Below are 22,749 nucleotides of genomic sequence, written 5' to 3'. Positions count from 1 at the left end.
TGCTGCTGTTATTTGCTGTTTTTAGATTTAGTGTTTGTTTGCACCGTTTTACTTCATTAAACTACATAATTTTCACATGATTAGGATTATACAGTTTTTGCTCACCGTGCTGATGTTTCACCTTCATCCGTGACACCAGTGTGTTGTTTTTTTTTTTTCCCTCAAACCCAACTTTGCGTAACTTCCAGGTGCAGTTTTCTTAGTTGCGTTTAATATGTGTTATCTAACCGTCACGCTAATCCGTAACCTGAGCAGCCCAACTTATCGATAACTGCTTTCATAGACAACAATTTCATTATTGATTATCATCGATTTTATCGTTTAGTTGTTGCAGCCCTGTGCATCTCAGACATTTTTATAGACATGCTGAAAAACAAGGATGATCAAATTCCCAATCTCATAAAACTGCTTTCAGGATTGTTCAGCTTCATGTCTTCATGTCCAGTGCAGTAGACATTTGCTGTTTGGTGATTTTAACAACTTATTATACAAACGTAAATGTAAATAAGCGTTCAACCCTTGTGATGTGGAAGCTGCCAGGTTACACTGATTATAGAAATGAATTGATCTTAAACCAGAACATTTTATTCTGTTCAATACACACTCTGGAACTCAATCATTTCTGGTAAGGTGACATTGTCTTTTTTCTTTTTTTTTTTTTTTTATGTCCTCGTTATGGCAATTTCTGTCATCTGTGCAACCTGGCAGCTAGGTCACGTGATTTCTGCAGCACCCCAGGTCTGACGGGTTTTTTCTTTTATAGAAAACAGCTACACCAACACCAAAATGTTCAGCATGTTCTCTTGGGTCAATTCAGGCTGTGCCACACAGCAGTGCTGTAACATTAGCGTGTGTCAAGAAGGCGTTTTTGCTCTTCATTCACTTCTCTCATTTCTCAGATGACTACAAAGCTTTTTGTTTATTATTTGGTAGAATAATTAGTAGGTTTGTGTGTGCATGTGAAAAAAGAAAAGAAAAAAAAAAACAACCAAAAAGGTCAGTTGATTTGGCGTGTTTTTTTCTCAGTGACACGGCTAATAACAAGCCGTCAGTGCGATCACACACAGCACGCTCATGCATTATTCACGAACAAGATTAATCTATCTCCATGCTAGCAAAGCCTCTCAAGCCTTCCTCCCCCTTCTCCTCCTACTCTACTTCTCACCTTCTATGTTGTTGCCTGCCAAGGCTGGTCTGCATGATCAGACTAATGCAGCTGTTTGTCAATTTCAATTACAGCCTCCTTTTGAACTGAGCGAGTTCACCAAGAGAGAGAGAGAAAAAAAGAGGAGGTAATATCCTTCCTGTCAATCAACCCCTCGGTGTGTCATCTTCTCCTTTACTCGCTAATCTCCCTTTCTTAGAAACCTCCCTTTTTTTGCTCTTCTTTTTTTTACGTTCCGTGGTGCCACAGTTCATATTTCAGCACCGAGGTCTGAACAACATTGTTGTGATGCGATAGAGGGGAAAATTCTACTCCGTTTTCTTTCATTTTTTGTGAAATATTCCAAGTTGGAAACTTACCAGAACTTGATGGGAATTTATAGGAATTAATTAGAAAATTTGGGAAATGTATATAAACTGTATAACATACAAAACGTGTGTTATGTGATGGAGGATTGCGTAGTGCATGTAGGGGGCGTGGCCTCAGTGGCCCTTCAGTAAGTGTGCATGTGACTGATCAATGTGCAGGTAGAAATTAAACTGAAATTGCATTAAATCCCGCCAGATTGTTCAATACATTAAAGTTCCCTGTTATAGAATAACCTGCAATTTTGTAAATTCCCAGTTTATTTACATAAATTCCCATGGAAAATTCCTGAAATTTTGCAACCCTGTGCACTACACAAAATCTGACACACATTATAGAACACCACCCCGCCCCGCCGCCCTGCCTCACGCCATGTTCTACCAGATTGTCTGTGATCCCTGAATATATTGCCCTAGTTTGCATCAAATTATTCATCATTTGCAGAAATGGTTCCAGAGTGGACATTTCTTCCTGAGAAAACAGCGCCAGGGAAACACCCCCCCTATATTTTTTTACCCCCGGCAGCGATTTAGCGATAAAGAAATAGTTTAGAGATAGTATTTTTTTATTAGAGATCATGAATGAAAAAAACAACCCAGTTTCTATAAATATTAAATAAATATTACTTTCAACATTTTCGCTATTTAATCAAAAAAGAAACAAAAGCATCGTCCTTCACATTTTTTTTTTGTTGTATGGACACGGCATATGCTTGGAAAATCTTTTTTCGTTTAATTCATTGTGCTGAGCTGCCAGTTTGTCCTCCTTCGCTGTCACTCTCTTGCTACTCGATAATTGCTAATACACCTCCGGATTGTGCATTCATTTTAGCAATTTTTTTATTTTTTTTAATTTTTTTTAAGCTTGCAGCTCGTGTCTCAAGAAAATACCGGTAATGGTTTCTGGGTCGGATCCCATGCGGGGGAATGTACTGAGTGTTTTCTCATCCATGTGTGTTCAGCTGTTCTATTAGTTTGTTGGATGAAGCAAAAAACAGCCTCTTTCAGGCTCCTAGACGGCATGGAATGACTGTGAGAAGACAGACAGACAGACAGACAGACAGATAGACGCATGGATGACTTTGTCACTGCTAGTTCAGGTGCACAGCAACAAAATGCAGTTTCACATCTACCAGAAGTGTAAATAGTAGCAATTTTACAAACTGACAAGTGCAGATAAATATGCAAATATATGTCATGCATGTAATATAAAAGTGTATCAATGTTAAATGTACGGCAAATAAATAAAAAGGCTCCGGCAGCTAAAATATGTGCGGAAGCTGGTGAGCAGTGCACTAAAAATAAATAGAAACCCATATACATTATGTTGAAAGGTTACATTAGTGCAGGATGTGTGTAAGGCACAATGTGTTGAGTTTTGGATATAAAATGATCATTATAGGAAATGCACAACGTATATACAACAGATGATATATAGATATGAGGATAATCTGGGATATACTATCAATTATATACAGGATCATTGAATTAAATAATACTATTATATACAGAATAATTGTCCAGAATGATGATTACTGTTGTAGAATCAGAAAAGTGAGCCGGATGGTATATAGTTATTCATTATATCTTTATTTTATTGTATATTTTATTATTATTATGGTTTAGGATTATCTTTACATGCCATCAGAATTGTTTAGTCGACCAGTTTATTTCTCAATCATAAGCAAAAACGTGGACAGCTGTACAATGTCTAGACATTTTGAAGGCCAAACCATCCGACTTAACCCCTGCTGAGAGCGATGAGACGACAGTCGATACCCTCACGCTGTGTCGTCACTACCGAATCTTCTTCACCCATCTGTCCCTCAGCGATGGCGCAAAGACTGGAGGCCACTCGCAGCCAACGCAGACACCCGGGGTCTCCCAGCGCGGCTCACAGGAGCGTCGTTCGCTTTTCCAAGAGGCGTTCACTCTTATTCCTGTCGCAGGCTCGGGAGAGAGCTTTTATCTCTCCCGCTGATGTGTTGTCAGGCTGATTTTTAAAGGGCTGCAAACCCACCAAGGGGAAAAAAAACCTATGCATCAGTCATGACTTTAATGAGGACTGTTGGGGTTTTGAGTGAGAAGCATTGTTGGTGTCTGTGATGTGTTTTCTACAGTTCCTCAGACACGGATAAATTCCTCAGTTGGTAAATTTAGTGTGAGGTTCAACATGCTTTAATGTGCAGGGAGGCGAAAGGCATTATGGAGCTTCCTTAAAAGACCCACATTTCCCTTTAGGTTTAGGGTTGGAAAATGTTCAAGACGGGAAACTTACCATGAGAATGAACAGGATGTAAAGCCTATAACTGGGAACTTGAATGGAGTTGAAAAAAAAAACTCTTGCAAGATAAAAACAGATTGAATGCAATTTCTACCCCGCACATTCACAAGTCAAAAAAAGTAAAAAAAAAAAAAAAAATCCATTTCGATTAATATTCACTAAATTGCATAATTAAAATTCCTTGTGCTGTGCGTCAGCTGTTGTGCAACAAAATTACACTAACAATTAAATCAAATTCAAAATATATGTATTTTTTTATCTGTATTCGTTTGCATCCATTTCAGCTTATGACCAAACACCGGATTAGTGTAATATTTTGTTCTGCTCCATACAGACAAATTTATGTTTCAAGAGATATTCTGTATCGCCTATTAAAAGAGCATTATTACTCTCATGATTACATTTTCTTTTTTATTGCTATTAAAATTCAACTTTTGCTTATTTATGCAAATAATTCGGCTACGTCAAGAACCAGCGGTCAACCGATAGCTACGTTGGATCGTACCTGCAAATAACCGATTAATCAACCGATAGTTTATAAAATGGGTAAAAAAAAACCCCATGTTAAATAGTACAGAAAAAACAAACAAAAACGAGTGTGGTAAACAAAATAAATACGAATATATTAATATTCATATAATAATAATCGGGATTAAAATACTTTATTGAGCCCATAGAGAAACTGTTTGGTTGCTCACAGTAAATCAAAGTAAAGATTAAAGTAAAAATAAGAAAATATCGATAAATATACATAAGGTTTATTTTAAGTGAATTGAAATGTAAAGCAGCAGTAAAAAACAGGTGGCAGAAAATAACTACAATAATAGTTAAGTTATTACGCATATAACTAATAGTTATTGCGCCAAGATTAATGCACATTATTGCCCAATTATTATATCATTAATAAATTATAGAGTCTCTGGCATTGTTCAAAGGGGATGTTCCAAATGTGCCGTAGTTTGGGGACCCCTGGTTTAGATTCTCCTCCGTCGGTAGAGAAATGCCTCCACCAGAAAAATAGCTTCGGATCTGATGGGTCGCTCAAAGCTGTCGTCAAATCCTCCCTGATAACTACGTTAATGTGCACTAATCTTTATTATTGCTTAGCAAATGAGACTTATTGACCACTTTGCAGTCACAGACGAATTGTTTATTGCAAATACTATTATTAATACAGGCGCTCCCCACCTTACGAACAAATTACTTTCCGAACGACCGTTCGTAGCGTCAATTTGTTCGTAAGTTGCTGCTGTGTTCGTTATTGACTACGCATATCTCCTAATGATGTAAGAGCTATAAATACTATCAAATAATCAATAAAATATACTATAACAAATCGAAATAATCAGAATACTTTATTCAATATTTTGTATTAAGTAATAAAAAAAAATACAAATGAATAAAAATGTAATAAAAAAATTAATTCTTCATGATGTCGACTCGTTACGGTCGACGATCCGCGAAAGTTTGTAAAGTGCGGAGCGTTGTACATTGAATAATACGTGACAATAGACTAAAAAAATCACATCAATTGGCTTATGGTTTATATACAACGCTGAATGCTTTATAATGCTGTCGTGTATTATTGGTCAATTGTTTGTTGATTTTGCACTTTGTCTGCTTATTTTATTTGTATTTTTATTGTTTATCTGTAATATTCAAGCATCTTTCGTGAGCCGCATATTTGATTTGGCACATGTTTTACGCTGGATGCCATTACGCAACCCTCCCCATTGATCCGGGCACTAAGAGTAAACTGACTTCTGCAAACCTAAGTGAAGAAAAGAGTGCAGGCAGGGTGGAGTGGGTGGAGAAGAGTGATAGCAGGAGTGATTTGTGATAGAAGAGTATCTGTGAGAGTGAAAGGGAAAGTTTATAGCACGGTGGTGAGACCTGAGATGTTGTATGGATTAGAGACAGTGGCATTGAGTAAAAGACAGGAGGTGGAGCTGGAGGTAGCAGAGCTGAAGATGTTGAGAATTGAATGGGAGTGACGATGATGGACAGGATTAGAAATGAGTTTATCAGAGGGACAGCGCATGTAGGACGTTTTGGAGACAAGGTGAGGGAGGTGAGATTGAGATGGTTTGGACATGTTCAGAGGAGGGACATGGGGAATATCAGTAGGAGAATGCTGAGGATGGAGACACCAGGAAGGAGGAAAAGAGGAAGAACAAGGAGGAGGTTTATGGATGTGGTGAGGGAAGACATGCAGGTGGTTGGGGTGAAAGAGGCAGATGTAGAGGACAGAGTAATATGGAGATGGATGATCCACTGTAGCGCCCCCTAATGGGAGCAGCCAAAAGAAAAAGATGATTTGTAATCAAGCAGGGTCATTTACCCACCAGTGTGCTGCATGCTATATATATATATATATATATATATATATATATATATATATATATATATATATATATATATATATATACACACACCTTACCCAGTCAAGAGTACTTAATTATAGAATCATCTGAGGTGATATCGACCAATGGCGCTGTGTATCTGAGATTAAATAAGCAGCTGCTTGTGCACTGCCGTGTCCAATCTCCCTGCGGAGACCTCAGCAAGGTGAGCCTTACTCGGATCAATAGATATAAAGGACACCAACGTTATCTTTATCCAGATGCAGTGGTGAATCAGACACCCCCACTTCTTCAACCCAGTCCACAGCAGTGTTCAATGATCCCTTTCTTAAATGAAGGCTATTGGCAGCATGTTTTCATTAAATACACCATATTAAAAAAAGTATTGGGACACCTGACTTTTCCAAGCCATTTGTGATTCTTCTCCAAAGTTGCATGCACACATTTGTATAGGAAGTTTTTGAATGTGGTAGGATTGAATTTTCTCTTCACTTGAACCTGAAGATCCAAACCTGTTCAGCTAACCTCTACAAGCACACTCCAAAATCTAGTGGAACATCTTCCCAGAAGAGTGGAGGCTATTGCTTAGCAAATTGGGATTAAATGTAAAATGGGTTGTTCCATTTTAGGGCAGGTGCCCACAAAGTATATATATATAGTGTGTGTGTGCTTATGTAATAGTTAAAGTGAAGGTACTGTGCAGTGTGAGACAGAGAGAGAGAGAGAGAGAGAGAGAGATGCAGGAGGCTGGGGAGGACAAAAGGCACAGGAAAAGAGGAGGAGAAAGAATGAAAGAAAAAACTAGACATCCCAGTGAACATTGTCACAAAGCATTGTGTGATCAAACCCCATACCGTGGCGGAATTGCAGCTCGAGTCAGTCATCAATGTTTTCAAAACTCAGCTTACAGAAATAAACCCAGTGCATTTAAACTTATCAGAAGTGTTCCATCGTACAGGAAACCTGCTGGTATGGGGTGCAGAAGACCACACAGAGAAGACTGGACACAAGTCCAAAGCATAATTAGAGATACAGTGTATTGACCAAAGCACTGGGACACCTGACCTGTGGTTCTTCCCCAAACGCTGTGTTCCTGGATGTAGTAGCAGGAGATGTCCGATTCAGTTGAACTAGGAGACCCAAACCTGTTCCAGAACTCCATGAACAAATGCTTTACACTGGTAGGAGTGGAAGATCTCCTGCTATCAATCTATTAATCAATCACAAAATCTCCCCAGAAACCATCTTCCCAGGAGAGCGGAGGTTATTTTAATAGCAAAGAAGGACTGGATGTTCAAAAAGCACATACTAAACGTATGCACAGGTGTCAGTCAATCAATCAATTAATTAATATATAGGACTTTATAGAATGAACTTTAATAAGTAATATAATGATGCAAAGATATGCAGACTTTTGTGTTCACTTTCTATAGTTTTACTTAAGTGCTATTGTCCATGTTAATGTCCATGTTAAAAATGTACAGTCCGTGACCCATAACCTACTTAAATGATCCCCTCATATGCCTTAACCGTGCACTTTGGGAAAAATGAATGGGGCGAATGTGTTTGTGCGAGTATGGATTTATTTATTTATTTTTGTTCCTAGTGTTTGTTCTGAACCCTGAACACAACACACACACACACACACACACACACACACACACACACACACACACACACACACACACACACACACACTAATCATGCACTATTAGCACACTGAGTGCACCCCAGGCCTCCTTCCCACACCCTACGTCCTCACCTGGCTGTATTGGCACAAATCTCCACGAGCATATTCTTAAACATCTTCCCAGAAGAGTGGAGGTCATTACAAGAGCTAAAATCAGACTACTAAACGAAATGCTCAAAAACTGGATCTTATGGTCAGGGACAATTACGGTGAGGAGAAAAGCATCTCAGAATGCATTTAATGTTAGATTTTAAGACAGTAGAGAACTTCAGAATTCAACATGTAGGCCAACGTTTCTGGAAGATCGACCTGTCAAAAACTGTGATCCAAAAAAATGTCTGAAACTGTTAAACCAACATGAAAACCAGAGAGCTGTTTAAAGGAGAAAAGACTGTGGAATATTAGAGAGAAAAGCATTTTGTTTCGATGAGTAACGTGATAATTATATGATACATTTCAAGCAATAACAATTTAGACATTTATACTACGGTCATAAGAAAAAGAAAGTACGCCTTCCTTCAATCCCATTTGTATTTAACGTTCTCTAAATCACGTGGTCCTGCGATGAATAACAAACATACAGTTAAAGGCTTTTTTTTTCTCGTTACCAAATAAAACCACTCTACTCGTCTTTGCTGTTTAATCCAGTTTGAGCCATTTTTATTGCGCCTGCTTGACCTTTTATTTCCATTTCATTTCCAAGCGGGATTCCCGTCGTCACTGCTGCTCGAGAAAGCGACTCTAATTGAAAACCTTTGCAGCTAAAACGCTCAAGGTTTTTTTTTTTATTTATTCGTCCCCATGTTTTTCTGCTGTGGCCATCTTGCTGGTCCTCTAAACCTTTATCTAGCTCATTGATTCTGGCTAAGAGGATTGTGTGTCGAGGGTTATCATTTTAATCTGACCTTTGGTCAGCGTTATTTGAGGTCGATCACATCACCGTTTCAAGCCAAAATGAAACAGAAGTGACGGCCAAAGCTGCGCCACTCAGACACGGTTTCTTAGCAGCGAGGGAGTCTTTTTATAGACCTCTAAGCGTCTCTAATTTTCCGAGTGGCAGCAAAAGCCCATGGGTGAAGTGGGAGACATCCACCGCCATCTGCCTGCTCTTTGTCCCTCACAGAGGAATCCGATTGAAGACAGCATACTTTGTTCTGGTGCCTGCTTTGCTTCGTTTCTCCCCCTTCACCTTTTAGTGCCTTTTGCTCTATTGCTTTCTCAGGTTTTTACCGCCTTCCCCTCGCACAGCCTCAGGTCGAGTCTTTTTATTACTCATGTTAAAGGAAGTGCACAGAAAATAAAACAGAAATAGGGTTTGACTTTTCACGGCTGCTGTTATTTATTAGCTGTGACCATATATTTAGGATGACACAAGCTTAAAGCAAACAATTTATATATAAATATATTAGAAAACTACAATTTGTTTAGTTTTTATTTGAAGTTACACAGTTTGTCTCTAAATATTGTTACACTTGTGGCATTCTTTCTTCTTTTCTATCTGTCTGTCTGTCTGGCTATCTATCTATCTGTCTGTATGTTTATCTACTGTATACATATCTATCTACCTGTCTGTCTGTCTGTCTGTCTACTTCATCCATCTCTGTCTGTCTGTCTGTCTGTCTGTCTGTCTGTCTGTCTGTCTGTCTATCTATCTATCTATCTATCTATCTATCTATCTATCTATCTATCTATCTATCTATCTATCTATCTATCTATCTATCTGTGTGTATGTTTGTCTACTGTATCCATATCTATATATCTATCTATCAATCTGTCTGTCTGTCTGTCTGTCTGTCTGTATATTTGTCTACTGTATCCATATCTATCTGTCTGTCTGTCTACTGTATGCATCTTTGTCTGTCTGTCTGGCTATCTGTCTGTCTGTCTGTATGTTTGTTTACTGTATCCATATCTATCTGTCTGTCTGTATGTTTGTTTACTGTATCCATATCTATCTGTCTGTCTGACTATCTGTCTGTCTACTGTATCCATGTCTGTCTGTCTGTCTGTCTGTCTACTGTATCCATGTCTGTCTGTCTGTCTGTCTGTCTGTCTGTCTGTCTGCATCTATCTAGCTATTGAACATCTCTCTCTCTCTGAGTCAGAAAACCATAACTAGAAGCCTAAAATTGAAACTAGTTGGACAGGTTGCGTGGTCCAGGATCATATTTAAATACAAGCCCCTCCCTAAATACACTCTACATTAAACAGTAATAACGTCAGGATAAAGTCGGGTCTCACTAAAGAACTCTCTCACAGGGCAATGCATTGTGATTATGATAATCAGCTGCAGTAGACTGTGGCTAACAGAATGCCACGTCTTTGTTTTCAATTAGAATTTGTTCACTAATAAATCACTCGCTTCTCTATTATCCCCTCCGCTTCCTCGTTCAGCTGGCTGCTCTTTAATAAAGCTAATTAGTGGAGCACAAGGACTTGAAATGAAGCGGCCCAGGTGAGAAGAAACTCTGCCGTCTCCTCCTCTCTGGAGTCGGTTGATAAATGGCATTTCAGTTCGGCAGCGACAAGCACCGTTAATTGAATCAAAGTGTTCATAACTCGGGCCTGTCTAAGAGATTTCGGCCGCGCGGGTCCGGTGTTAAATGACGCTCTGGAACTTGGAAGTGTCGGAGTAGCCATTTGCTAATGGCACTGTGGACCAACGTAGATGTCTGTTGTGATTGTGGTTAGATTAACTGGTGAAATATCAGAAACATGTTCCTCTAAGCTCAGAGCAATAGTCAAGGATTCTTATATCTCATATATGGTATATGGGATTTGTGATGTCTCTCTTGATTATGGTCTTATTACACTCCCGATCTCTGTATTAGCGACACCTGTAGAGGCGTAACTGTATAGTCAACCAGTGATCTGTGTGAGGGGAATATTGTATTATGCATGTTTAAAATAAAAGCTTTTGCTTATGTAGTGATTAATGTTGGTAATCTTTGCATTGGATGTGATTTGGATATTTAACAGAGTCCTTGACCTCTGTTTAACCGATGTGGAAAGCATATATATATATATATGTCATTTTTATGGAATCTCCTCCTATTATCTTCTGACCTGTAAACACCAGAAGAACAGATGGTAGCCATTTGTGTGAGGAAGATTTGGATGGACAGGAAAAAGAGCATATGTTCATGCTTGAAGAAAGTGTGATGGTACAATATGTGACGATTATTCATTTGTTTATCCAATCAACTGTCCTTTATTTAGTATAATGAAAAATGAATATGCACGAATGTGTCTAATGAAGTGCTTATGTGATGGAATTTCAGATTGGTAGTTTCTGTGAGATTTCACTTGAGATACGGAGTGACCTAAAAAAGCAATTCCAATAAAATATAAAAATGTTTACTATTACTGGCCTAACTTCATTTTAAAAGGTGGATTGTAATGGCATATGTATTATGAATATCTATATGGACACTGCATGAAATCATGCAAAAGCAGGTCAATGGCATCAAGATCTGGCACAGACTGACCCAGACAGCTGTATTAAGTCCCTCCTAATAATGAAGCTAATAATGAAACAGTACTGAATCATTGAAATGTGCAAAATAAAATAAATATGAATAAATGAATTTATAAATAAAATGAATAAATTATAAATTATAACTGTAATATAGCGCTTTCCGAGCAGCATTCAGTCTCACGGAAAATAATAATAAAAAATGCACGTAGTGTCAGTGATTTGCCTCTAGAGGCCGCTCCCGTATCTCGTAATGACATCTGACATTTATTCCGGAACCCGGAAAAACTATCGGTATGGGTTTTTGCTGATCATTCTAGTCAACACCACATGCCATTTTTTTTATCTATTTCTCTTTTTCCTCTCAAATTCGTCTCGTCACATTAATTCAAATATTTTATATTGATAAACCATATTGCCTTGTCTTTTTTTTTTTTCAATGTTCACTTCCCTAAGGTTCCATGACGTCAGCAGGCATGGTCCAAAACAATAAAAACACAATTTCTGAATTGAACCGTCCACCATGATGAGCTGATCAGACAGTTGAAAGTTAAGGCGTTATGGAGTGTTCCTAATAAAACGGTTAATACTTGTATACGAACAAGTTTTTTCGTAACCACTGATTTATATCTATTTAGAGGATTTCGATAAGCTGCAGTAAGAACATTTTCAAAGGGGATCGCACAAACGAGTTCTCGGTGGAAATTCTCCTGGTAGCATAGAAAGCAGAGAAAATGCAGTGCGGCTTCAAAACTACATGCTGCTGCTGATGATGCTTTTTTTTTTTTTCCCTGAAAGTTATTTTAGCAAAAGACTTGCCATCCATTTTCATGAGCGATTGCGGCAGTTAAACTGTTCCAGGAGCGTCAGCGCGGCCATGTTTCTGCGCTCACGGCTTGCAGTAGAAGGCTGTAGATAGATGCTACACTCGTTTCACTGCGCGCTATTGAACGCCATTCATTCCGAGGCTCCGGCTGCAGAGCTTTATTCTCAAACTAACAAATGGCTCGTGGCAGCTATGTGTTTGTCATGCTCACAGTGTGTGTGTGTTTGTGTGTGTGTGTTTGTGTGTGTGCTATGCAGAGAGAGAGAGAAGCTCATCTGTCAGAGTTGAAGCCTTTTATCTGCAGCTCTACAGTATGTGCCTTCAAGAACCTCATTTTAGCCAGGAACTACTTTCGGACAGATTTCTCTCTGAGAAGCTGCTCATTTGGACCGCTCTCAAACATCTAGAATCGACGTGTTTCATCTCACCCACACTATATGGGCAAAAGTATTGGGACACCTGCCGTAATTGTACCGGACATCATTGGATGCAGCAGCTTTAGGTTTTCCCTTCACTTGAACTTGGCGACACAAACCTGTTCCAGCATCATGATGCCGATGCTGATATAAGAGGTGGTTGCTCAGTGGTTAAGGCTCTTTAAGTTACTAATAGGTAGGTTGGGGGGTCAAGCCCCAATATCGCTAATCTGACACGTTTGGGGCCCTTGAGCAAGGCCCTTAACCCCTTAGTGCTCCAGGGGAGCTGAAAGATGGATGAGACTGCGCTCTGACCCCAGCTTCCTAATTTTGCTGAGAAGAAAAATCATTCAATAAATTATTCAAAAATAAAAAAATAAATAAAAATGTGCTTTAGGAGGATCTCGAGTGTCCTGCTATGAATCCCGTCTGCCCCAAATCTAGGGTTAGGGTTAGGGTTAGGGGTTACCCTAACCCTGACCACTTATTAAACTTTTATATATGTCTTTAGTTAATAAATGCGTATTGACCGATAGAGTTAAAGATGTTTATTGGCTAAATATTAAAACACACACACACACACACACACACACACACACACACACACACACACACTTACACATCTGTATTACCCAAATAAGGTTTAAGAAATGTAAACTATTTAATAATTTTTTTTCCAGCTATTTTAATTTGTGCTAATTTAATTGATTACTCAATTTGATTAAAATGATAGTGTATTAAATTAATTAATTAATTTTCTTTCTGAATAAAATATCAAATAGTATTTTATATATTATTTCACCAAGTATGCATTTCATTTGAAATTGTTTTAAAAAAAAAAAAAAGTAAACTGTTGATGTTAAAAAACGGCAAGCAGTTTTGTTTTGCGTTTCTTCTCCCTGACCGACCGAAATTTTACCGACCCGTGACTTTAGTGTACCGTGACACCCCTAATATCTACGGATATAATGCGTAATCATTGTGAACCATACAAATGAGTTTTGTCATATATTGTACATTCTGGACTCGACATACCTCATTCAGAATACAGTGGAACCGATGTATTCAGAATAGAAATAAAATAGTTGCATTCAAATTTTATAGATATTTGATATTCTTATAAGCATAAAATGATTTCCACTCTCATAAAATCTCTGAAGGTCAAAGAACCATATTAATTTCACAACGCGTCTGGAAGAGAGACCCTATGTCAGCGAGAAAGACGGATATAATTTCTAATCAGGAGTGCAGAATGTGCAAAACTCAGTCAGGCATTTCAAACGACTTCCTGTGAACTCGCTGCACAGAAAACCGTTCCCTCGAGATCCTGATTGGATCCTGACACGTGTCATCTGTGAGCGCACGTGTACTTGGACAAAGTCCTGGCAATTACGATCCACAAAAAGGCTCAGGGAAAAGGGAACTGAGTCGGGATGCGGGTGTGATATAACGTATACACACTGGCCAGTTTATTAGGAACGTCTGAACACCTGCAGTTATTCATTATGTATGTATATGTATAATTTACTTTAAAAGGTTAAAGTACTTTCACTCGAGTAAAAGTTCCAAAATGTTTTTGCCTTCAAATGTACTTTAGTATCCAAAGTACTATATTATTACTTGGCTTTAATGTTCCTGTTATCATTTTATCAACATTTTTGCTCAATCAGCTTTGTTTATGTGAAAATACTCTAATGTTTCTGACCCTGATTGGTGGCTTGCTGACCAGTTTGTATCCCCTCGTAAAATAATAAAGAACGACTGATTTGCGAGATGTAGTTGAGTAAAAAGCCGATATTTGCCTGTGAACTGTAGTGAAGTTAAAGTAGAAGTCTCCCTAAATAGAAATGCAATCTGCACTAGGAAAAGGAAATGCTTGATTCACAGTGGTATAAATATAAATTCAGGCCACAATCAAGATATTAACATATTAGATTGTGTGTTAAATTGATAGTTACTGTGTATTTAGTCACACGCCCCAGTTTTTCCATGCTTCTGGCATGTTTCTGAATTAGGTTACATATTCTTCTTTTCTACTTTACTGACAGCTAAATACCGTTTCTATTTTCTTTTCGACTTTCCTGAAATTTAGTGTTGCCAAAAAATAAATAAATAAATAAATAAATCAAATAGAAAATGTAGTTATTACGAAAACCCCTGCACTCATTGCATGTCGACGTTCTGACACCTTTCAGCGGATTCTGAAGGTCTTTAAAGACTAAATGAAAGTAAACACCACATGCGCCTCATCTCCTCTGTAATCTTGCTATCACGCGCACAGCGTTTTTCTCTCCGTCAGTCCGAGTTGTGTAAACTCTTCTGGATTAAATGTCGATTCTCTTGTTTCAAGGACTTTCTGCCTCTCACTTTCGACGCTTTTGTTGACAACAGACATTTCAGACGGACTCGTTCGGCTCTCAACTGCAGCACACAGCAAACGGCCGAAGGAGGAAAACTGTTTTTGTGAAACGGTCCAATTATTGCATGTGTTAACAGTTAGGAATTTTTTTTTTTTTTTTTGAGAGTTGTTGCCTGTCTTACATGTGAAATCGAATTGAAATTTTGTCCTCTTACCGACAGCTGTCCACACGCTCTACAGTTCTTTACGCGTTTACATTCGCCATTGTTCTGGAGCCTAATTAATCCTGCCGTATTTAGACTTGAAGTTTATGGAGAGGAAATGCAGTAATGACTTGCTCCAGTGCAGAGGACAGTGGACATATATTTAAGAGCTCTGCATTGTCCTTCATTGTAGCGAAAGGTTCTTGAACCCCCATTAATACCTGCTTGCGCTCAGATTTACAGGAGACTTTTGTAGACTCCTGTATCGCCCAACCCCCACCACCCACCAATTTTCAGCTGTATTGTTACACGGGTGAATTCACCAGGCGGCCGCATTTCAACATGTCTTTTTTCTGTGTTTGCTTGCATGCATTATTGCGACCTCCAGGAGTCGCCACAGGAAGGCGTTATTACCAGGGACATCCATCGCACCTTCCCCGCTCACGACTACTTTAAGGACTCGGATGGTGACGGTCAAGATTCGCTCTACAAGATCTGCAAGGTAAGCAAAAATACTGGTTTATAGAACAGAGAGTTCTAACGGTTCAGGTTTCTCTTCTTTTTCGTCTTTTCAAAATTTGCTTCTGTAAATCCTATGGAGTTGTTGAATTTTTCGACTTTTATCAGGTTTAAATGTATCTCACCAGCTCTGTGAACGGTTCTGGCTTCAATTCAAATCCCAGCTTCGTGTTAACGTGCTCATTAATAGCAGGAGCCTAAACTTCTACTTCTCTGAAGGCCAAAAACAAGTGACTGAACAGATTTAATCAGGTGTGACGGACACAAGGGCTCATTGTGGCTATCATTTGTCCGTATAGTGTATAAAGTGTTGCCTTTCTATTATCTGTGTTTGTAATTAGCTAAGATGCATTCCAGTCTGAGTTTATTTGCATATACTGATATTTCTGTATGCTTTACTCTGTATGTTGATGTCACTTTCCTGATGTTCTTTAAGAAATTGAGAGTTTAATAGTGTTTATTTATTTATTTATTTATTTATTATTAACGATAATACATTTGAATCCAGAAGTTCATGTGAGCATACTAGGCCTCGGTCTCTGAGTGGAAGGCTTGGTGTTAATGAGAGTGACACTTGCCAATCATGGAATTCTGTTAGCTTATGTATGCAGAAGAGGGCAGATAGCACTTTTCTTAGAGCAGACATGCCCAAAGTGCGGTCTGCGTTCATATTTCCACTGGCTCCAAGCATCTGTCATAAAATCAATAATATATGGCCCGCCAGTACTGTTGTCCACAGTATAAAATACATGCATAAAAAAAAGCAATTTTATATTTCACCACAAGATAGCAGTAAACTTGTGGCCGAACTCTCGCGACCCCGTTTTGCACCTGATCTGTTTTTTGCCCATTTCTAAAATGGCAACTGGAAGTAAGAAAAGTAAAGTTGACAGCGAGTGCTGCCATTTCCATGACAAGTGGAAATCGGAATTTTTTTTTACTGAGTTACGAAACAACTGTGTCTGCCTAATTTGCCAAGAGACTGTGGCTGTGTTCAAGGAGTTCAATATAAAGAGGCACTACCAGAAGAAACATGCTAATTACGACAAGCTAACTGGGAACGAACGCGGTGAAAAATTAAAGCAACTTGAAGCTGGTTTAACGGCACAGCAACGCTTTTTCACAAGAGCCATTGAGTCAAATGAAAATACCACAAAGGCAAGCTATGAGGTGGCAACGCTGATTGCCAAGCACTGCAAACCTTTTACTGAGGGTGAATTTATTAAAGACTGTGTGATGAAAATGGTAGAGAACATTTTTCCTGAGAAAAAGCAACAGTTCGCCAATGTTTGCCGGCTCGTAGCACTGTGTCACAGAGGATTTGAAGAAGTTTCATCTGATATTAAGAGACAGTTGGAGGCAAAGGGAGTGGAATTTTTTTCGTTAGTCTGCGACGAAAGCACGGATGCATCCGACACCTCTCAGTTACTGATTTTTTTGAGAGGAGTGGACAGTGAAATGAACATGAGTGAAGAGCTACTTGACCTCCAGAGCCTTAAGGACCAAACAAGAGGGACAGATTTATTTGATTCTGTTTGTTCCGCCGTAGATGACATAAAACTACAGTGGAATAAAATCACAGGGATTATTACAGATGGTGCACCTGCCATGGTTGGCGAGCACAGTGGATTAAAATTCATGCTGGCCTGTATGACAATTTTTTTTACGTCAATATGGCCCCTGAGCCAAAAAGTTTGGGCACCCCTGCCTTAGTGTATAGCTGCCATGTGGACTAAATAAACATATTGTCTCCTTTAATGTCTGCAGGCTTACTCTGTATATGATGAGGAGATTGGTTATTGCCAAGGCCAGTCTTTCCTGGCAGCAGTGTTGCTCTTGCATGTAAGTATTGATCACTTGTATTAATCTCAATATTTGTATTACTTTTTTTAACAATAACGATAATTAGTCAATATTTTGCTGAGTGTGTATTGTACTTATTGTACTTTAAGGACCATGGACAGCTGACTCCTACATCATTCATATTTTTCATATTCTGTGTTGTGGTCAGTTCGCAGCAATGACAGATTAATGTATTCCAATGAGTTAAAATCGAATTTTACGTTTTATGGGCATTTTATACCCATATGCATATAGGCAGTAGGAGCAAAAGACTTGTTCAAGGTGGAGGTTGGACTGCATCAAGGATCGGCTCTGAGCCCTTTCCTGTTTGCACTGGTGATGGACAGGTTGACAGGAAGACGAGGTCAGACAGGAGTCTCCGTAGACTATGATGTTTGCGGATAATATTGTGATTTGTGGTGAGAGTAGTGAGCAGGTTAAGAATATCCTGGAGAGGTGGAGGTACAAACGCTGGAGAGAAGGGGAATGAAAGTCAGTAGGAGTAAGACAGAGTACATGTGTGTGAATGAGAGGGAGGGCAGTGGAGGTGCGGTTGCAGGGAGAAGAGGTGGAGAAGGTGGAGATGTTCAGGTACCTGGGGTCAACAGTGCAAAGTAATGTAGAGTGTGTTAGAGAAGTGAAGAAAAGAGTGCAGGCAGGGTGGCGTGGGTGGAAAAGAGTGATAACAGGAGTGATTTGTGATAGAAGAGTATCTGTGAGAGTGAAAGGGAAAGTTTATAGGACTGTGGTGAGACCTGAGATGTTGTATGGTTTAGAGACAGTGGCATTGAGTAAAAGACAGGAAGTGGAGCTGGAGGGAGCAGAGCTGAAGAGGTTGAGGTTTTTGTTGGGAGTGACGACAATGGATAGGATTAGAAATGAGTTTATTAGAGGGACAGCACATGTAGGACGTTTTGGAGACAAGGTGAGGGAGGCGAGATTGAGATGATTTGGACATGTATAGAGGAGGGACATGGGGTATATCAGTAGGAGAATGCTGAGGATGGAGCCACCAGGAAGGAGGAAAAGAGGAAGACCAAGGAGGAGGTTTATGGATGTGGTGAGGGAAGACTTGCAGGTGGTTGGGGTGAAAGAGGCAGATGTAGAGGACAAGGGGGTATGGAGACGGATGATCTGCTGTGGTGCCCCCTAATGGGAGAAGCCAAACGAAGAAGAAAAAGAAGCTCCTTTAAAGACATTTTTTTCTGAAAGTGTGCATCATTTTTGAGTCAAATTCTTACATTTAATAGTCAATTAAAATAATAGAGATTTTGACTATTAGTAACAAATTAATTTTTGACAAATAAATCGCATTGACTCACTCACTGTTGCTCAGAGACACAAAACAATGCTGTGATTTTGTCTGGAAACATTTTTGTTAGTGAAACAGCAAAAACATGTCAAATGTGGTGTCTAAAACTCAGGTCTCAGTAATATACACTATATATATAAATTTGAGGACACCTAACTATTTTGAACATCTCATTTCACGTTTAATCCCCTTTAGCTGTAACCTTCACTCTTCTGGGAAGATGTTTCACTAGATTTTGTGGAGATTTCTTTAGAAACAAGGCTGTTAGTAAAGTCAGGTACTGATGCATTGCCATGCTGGAACAGGTTCAGGTCTCCTAGTTCAAATGAAAACAAAATTTGTTCCCACTGTATCCAAACACATCCTATACAATTGTGTGCCTCCAACTTTGTGGAACCACAAATAAGAAAAGAAAAATCTTGTCCTCATACCAATCAAGTAACTTTTTCAACATTCTACATTTTAAGCATTAAAAACCTGTACCCATACGATTGAGTAACATTTCTGCAGAAGCTCTGAGTGGAAGTGTGTATGTATGAAGGGTTTGTTTTTTTACCCTGGAAGCCCAGGAGGTGACAGGAATATTAATGCCTTAGACTGTCTACCTGCAGGAGCCCATTCAGGGGACACACACACACACACACACACACACACACACACACACACACACACACACACACAGTCTCTGTGATTAATTCCCCACCTTAACACTCTCTCCCTCAGATACAACACACACACACACACACACACACACACACACCGGTTTACACCACCGTACCAGACAAACACTTTGAACAGCAACTTTGAGCAAACCATTTTCCTTTAACCGCATTATGTCTGAGTAGTGACATCTCGCTCGCTTTCTTTCTCGGCTTTCACACATTTCAAATCTTTCAAATAGTCGCTTGGCAAAACTCCGTCAAAGCCTCTGGCTCACTAAGGATCCTGTTATCAAGTTTTCTCCTCATCCGCTACAAGTCCTTTATGTAACACCAATCCCTCTTGACCGCTCCATCTTGTTCTCAGCTTCTCGCCGACTTCCGTTCATCGATTCTTCATCTCCATCACTGTTAACAGTACGTCTTTCTCCTTCTGCTCCTCTATCTCTGTGAACTCTTCTCTCACGGCCGCTGCTTTCTTTCAAACTCTTCTTCAACTTTGGTCTTTTTCCAGTAACTGTTTAAGGATATTGTTTTGATTATATGTCTGGTTTAACTTATTAACGTGATAATGGTAAAGGGGTGTAACAGTACACGTATTTGTACCAAATGCAGTTTTATTTTATGTGCGGAACATACAGTGCGAGTTTTCAGTATTTTTTACAAATTATTTTTAAACTTGAAAACGTACACACAAAAAAAAGAAACTTTGTACAAATGTCACTAGAAACATGCATTTAATCATCATAGATGATATTAAGGCTTTTAGGGAAACGTCTATGGACTCTGAGGGCAGTGAGCTTCAAGCAAATTCCAACTTTGCGAAAGGATAAGAACCAGAAATGATGCAGTATAACAGTAAAACCACTCTTAGGCCTGTGTGTGTGTTTGTGTGTAGATGCCAGAGGAGCAGGCGTTCTGCGTGCTGGTGAAGATCATGTACGACTACAAACTCCGGGATCTCTACAGGAACAACTTCGAGGACCTACACTGCAAGTTCTACCAGCTGGAGCGCCTGATACAGGTTCATACGTTCAAAATTCTTATGATGAAACCAGAGTCTGAAGGTTGGTTATACAGTGCAATCCAATAATATTGAAACCATCTGTACATATGAGTAAAGACGTCTGTGAGATATTTATCTTTTATTGTTTAACTCTTCATCTTTATTAAAAAAATAATCACTAAAATATTCTGTTCTTAGTGATATCAAAACATTGCAAAATGACGGGTCGTGTTTCCTGCCTGAATCAATCCACCTCTTTCTAAAGACCCACGTCCTGAAAAACGCAGTAGAACAGAGCGCTGCATCACAGACCTTCTAAACAAATGCTATTAGTTAAGCAAGAAACACAATAAACACCCTTGTAGTTCGATGTTAAACTCACTAAATGACCTCGGGTTTTCTGTGCGTTTTCTCTGCATTACTTTTCCTGGGAATTCGAAATGAAAGGCAAATTGCGTGTTTTTGTGCACAGGAGTTGTAGTTCTGTTTTGTGAAGCTCAACAACCTTTTGCTGCACTTCACAGCTGTATTATTTGATCTTACCGATTGTGATGAATGACTAAGGGAATTTGGATAAAGTGTTGACCCCTGTAAAACAGGAAGTCGTGGTGGAGTGAGAGCTCAGTGGTTAATTCTCTTTGTTACTGATCAGAAGGTTTTCAAGCACCGCTTAAGCAAGGCCCTTAACCCTCCAGGGTGTTCCAGGGGTGCTGTATAATGGCTGACCCTGTGCTCTGACCCTCACATATCCGAAGACAGAATTTCACTATACTGTGATGTACACGTGACAAGTACTTTTCTTTTTAAACTCATTCTAGTCACCCAGGTGTGGTGAAAAATTTAAAATATGTATTGTAATATTTTTCAGGTGATATTCATGGTAATTTGCAGTATATTACTTTAAATTTTCCATTAATTGTCATTCATATTCATAAATCTGATACAACTTCTTGTTGTTTATTACATTTTATTTTTTTTCTTGTCGTCTTCAGTGGTCACTTGAAATAAAAAACCCTGCAGCAAGTTGAACGTTTTGTCCTTAAAGTCGATGTCAGAAGCAGGAAAAATGGGCGAGCGTAGGGATTTGAGCGAGGAAACTGGAAGTCTGGTTGTTTTTCTTTCTTTTAAAACTGTGTAACATTCAGTGTGAAATATAAAAGTTACGGCAAAATGGCTTTTAATTTTGTGTTTAAACGAATTCAGCCTCAAAACCGACTTCTTTTCAGCATTCAGGACAATGGAGTTAGTATTGATAAGTTCCCTTTGACTAGAGAGTTCGCATCGATCGGTTCGGAGATGGTTCACACACATGCACACACACACACACAGGCCGTGGTGAGCAAGCAGGAGGTTTTCTATAAGCGTTTCCTTTTTTTTTTTTTTTTTTTTTTTAATGCAGTCTATTCACACCTTACTATAACACGGGTGTATTGAGCATCCAATTCTACATACAGTCACCATTTGCTCTTACAATAATCTCCACTCTTCTGGGAGGACGTTCCACTAGATTTTGTGGAGATTTCTGGAGATTCATTCAACCACAAGGTTGTGAGGTGAGGAGGCCTGGGGTGCAGTCAGCTTTCCTGTCCATCATGTTGAGAGGGTTTGAGGTCAGAGCTTTGTGGTAACAGTTTGGGGAAGAAGCACATTCGACTGGAAAATGTAGGTTTTCCATATAAAAATATACTGTAAATGTACATTACCGCCCCAAAGCCTGCCTTTTAAAGTCACTATGTAATGATGCAAAACAGTTTCACGTATTTCCTGTGAACAGTGTGCAAATAAGACTGCTTTTAATGTGGTTCTTTTCTTTTCTTTTTTTTTTTTTTTTTTTTTTAATCATCTGCAAATTACTACTAGATCACACTGAGTATTGTGTACAGGCCTGTATACAGTATAAAGGAAAAAATAAGGAAAGAATGAAAATCCATGATGTTTGATTTGTTTTGTTTTTTTCATACAGAATGAATAATATCGCTGCTCTTAACAGTTTTTCTTGTTTTTTTTTCTCTGTGTGTAGGAGCAGCTCCCAGACTTGTGGTCTCACTTCCAGGATCTGAATCTGGAGGCTCATATGTACGCCTCCCAATGGTTCCTGACTCTCTTCACTGCCAAGTTCCCCCTCTGCATGGTCTTCCACATCACCGACCTGCTGCTGTGTGAGGTGCGCAAACCATCGTTATTTCACAGATTACATAATAATGTTATATAGCGTCATAGCATTTTATTAGGAGCAGAAATTTGTGTGAAATACATAATTAGACG

At 39.0% G+C, this 22,749-nt stretch overlaps 1 protein-coding gene across 3 annotated transcripts in view; it reads left to right on the top strand.

The window, feature by feature from the left end:
- rabgap1l (RAB GTPase activating protein 1-like) overlaps positions 1–22,749 on the top strand; it is a 110,554-nt gene that overhangs the window by 56,879 nt on the left and 30,926 nt on the right. For all 3 annotated transcript variants that reach the window (XM_046858402.1, XM_046858401.1, XM_046858403.1), the window contains exons 14-17: positions 15,535–15,648; positions 17,433–17,507; positions 20,377–20,502; positions 22,505–22,648. In XM_046858402.1, coding sequence (XP_046714358.1) covers positions 15,535–15,648; positions 17,433–17,507; positions 20,377–20,502; positions 22,505–22,648 — 459 coding nt within the window. The remainder of the gene's footprint in view (positions 1–15,534; positions 15,649–17,432; positions 17,508–20,376; positions 20,503–22,504; positions 22,649–22,749) is intronic.

Source organism: Silurus meridionalis, chromosome 9, assembly GCF_014805685.1.
Source record: "Silurus meridionalis isolate SWU-2019-XX chromosome 9, ASM1480568v1, whole genome shotgun sequence".
NCBI classification, from domain to species: Eukaryota; Metazoa; Chordata; class Actinopteri; order Siluriformes; family Siluridae; genus Silurus; species Silurus meridionalis.
This window is presented reverse-complemented; position numbering and strand designations above follow the sequence as displayed.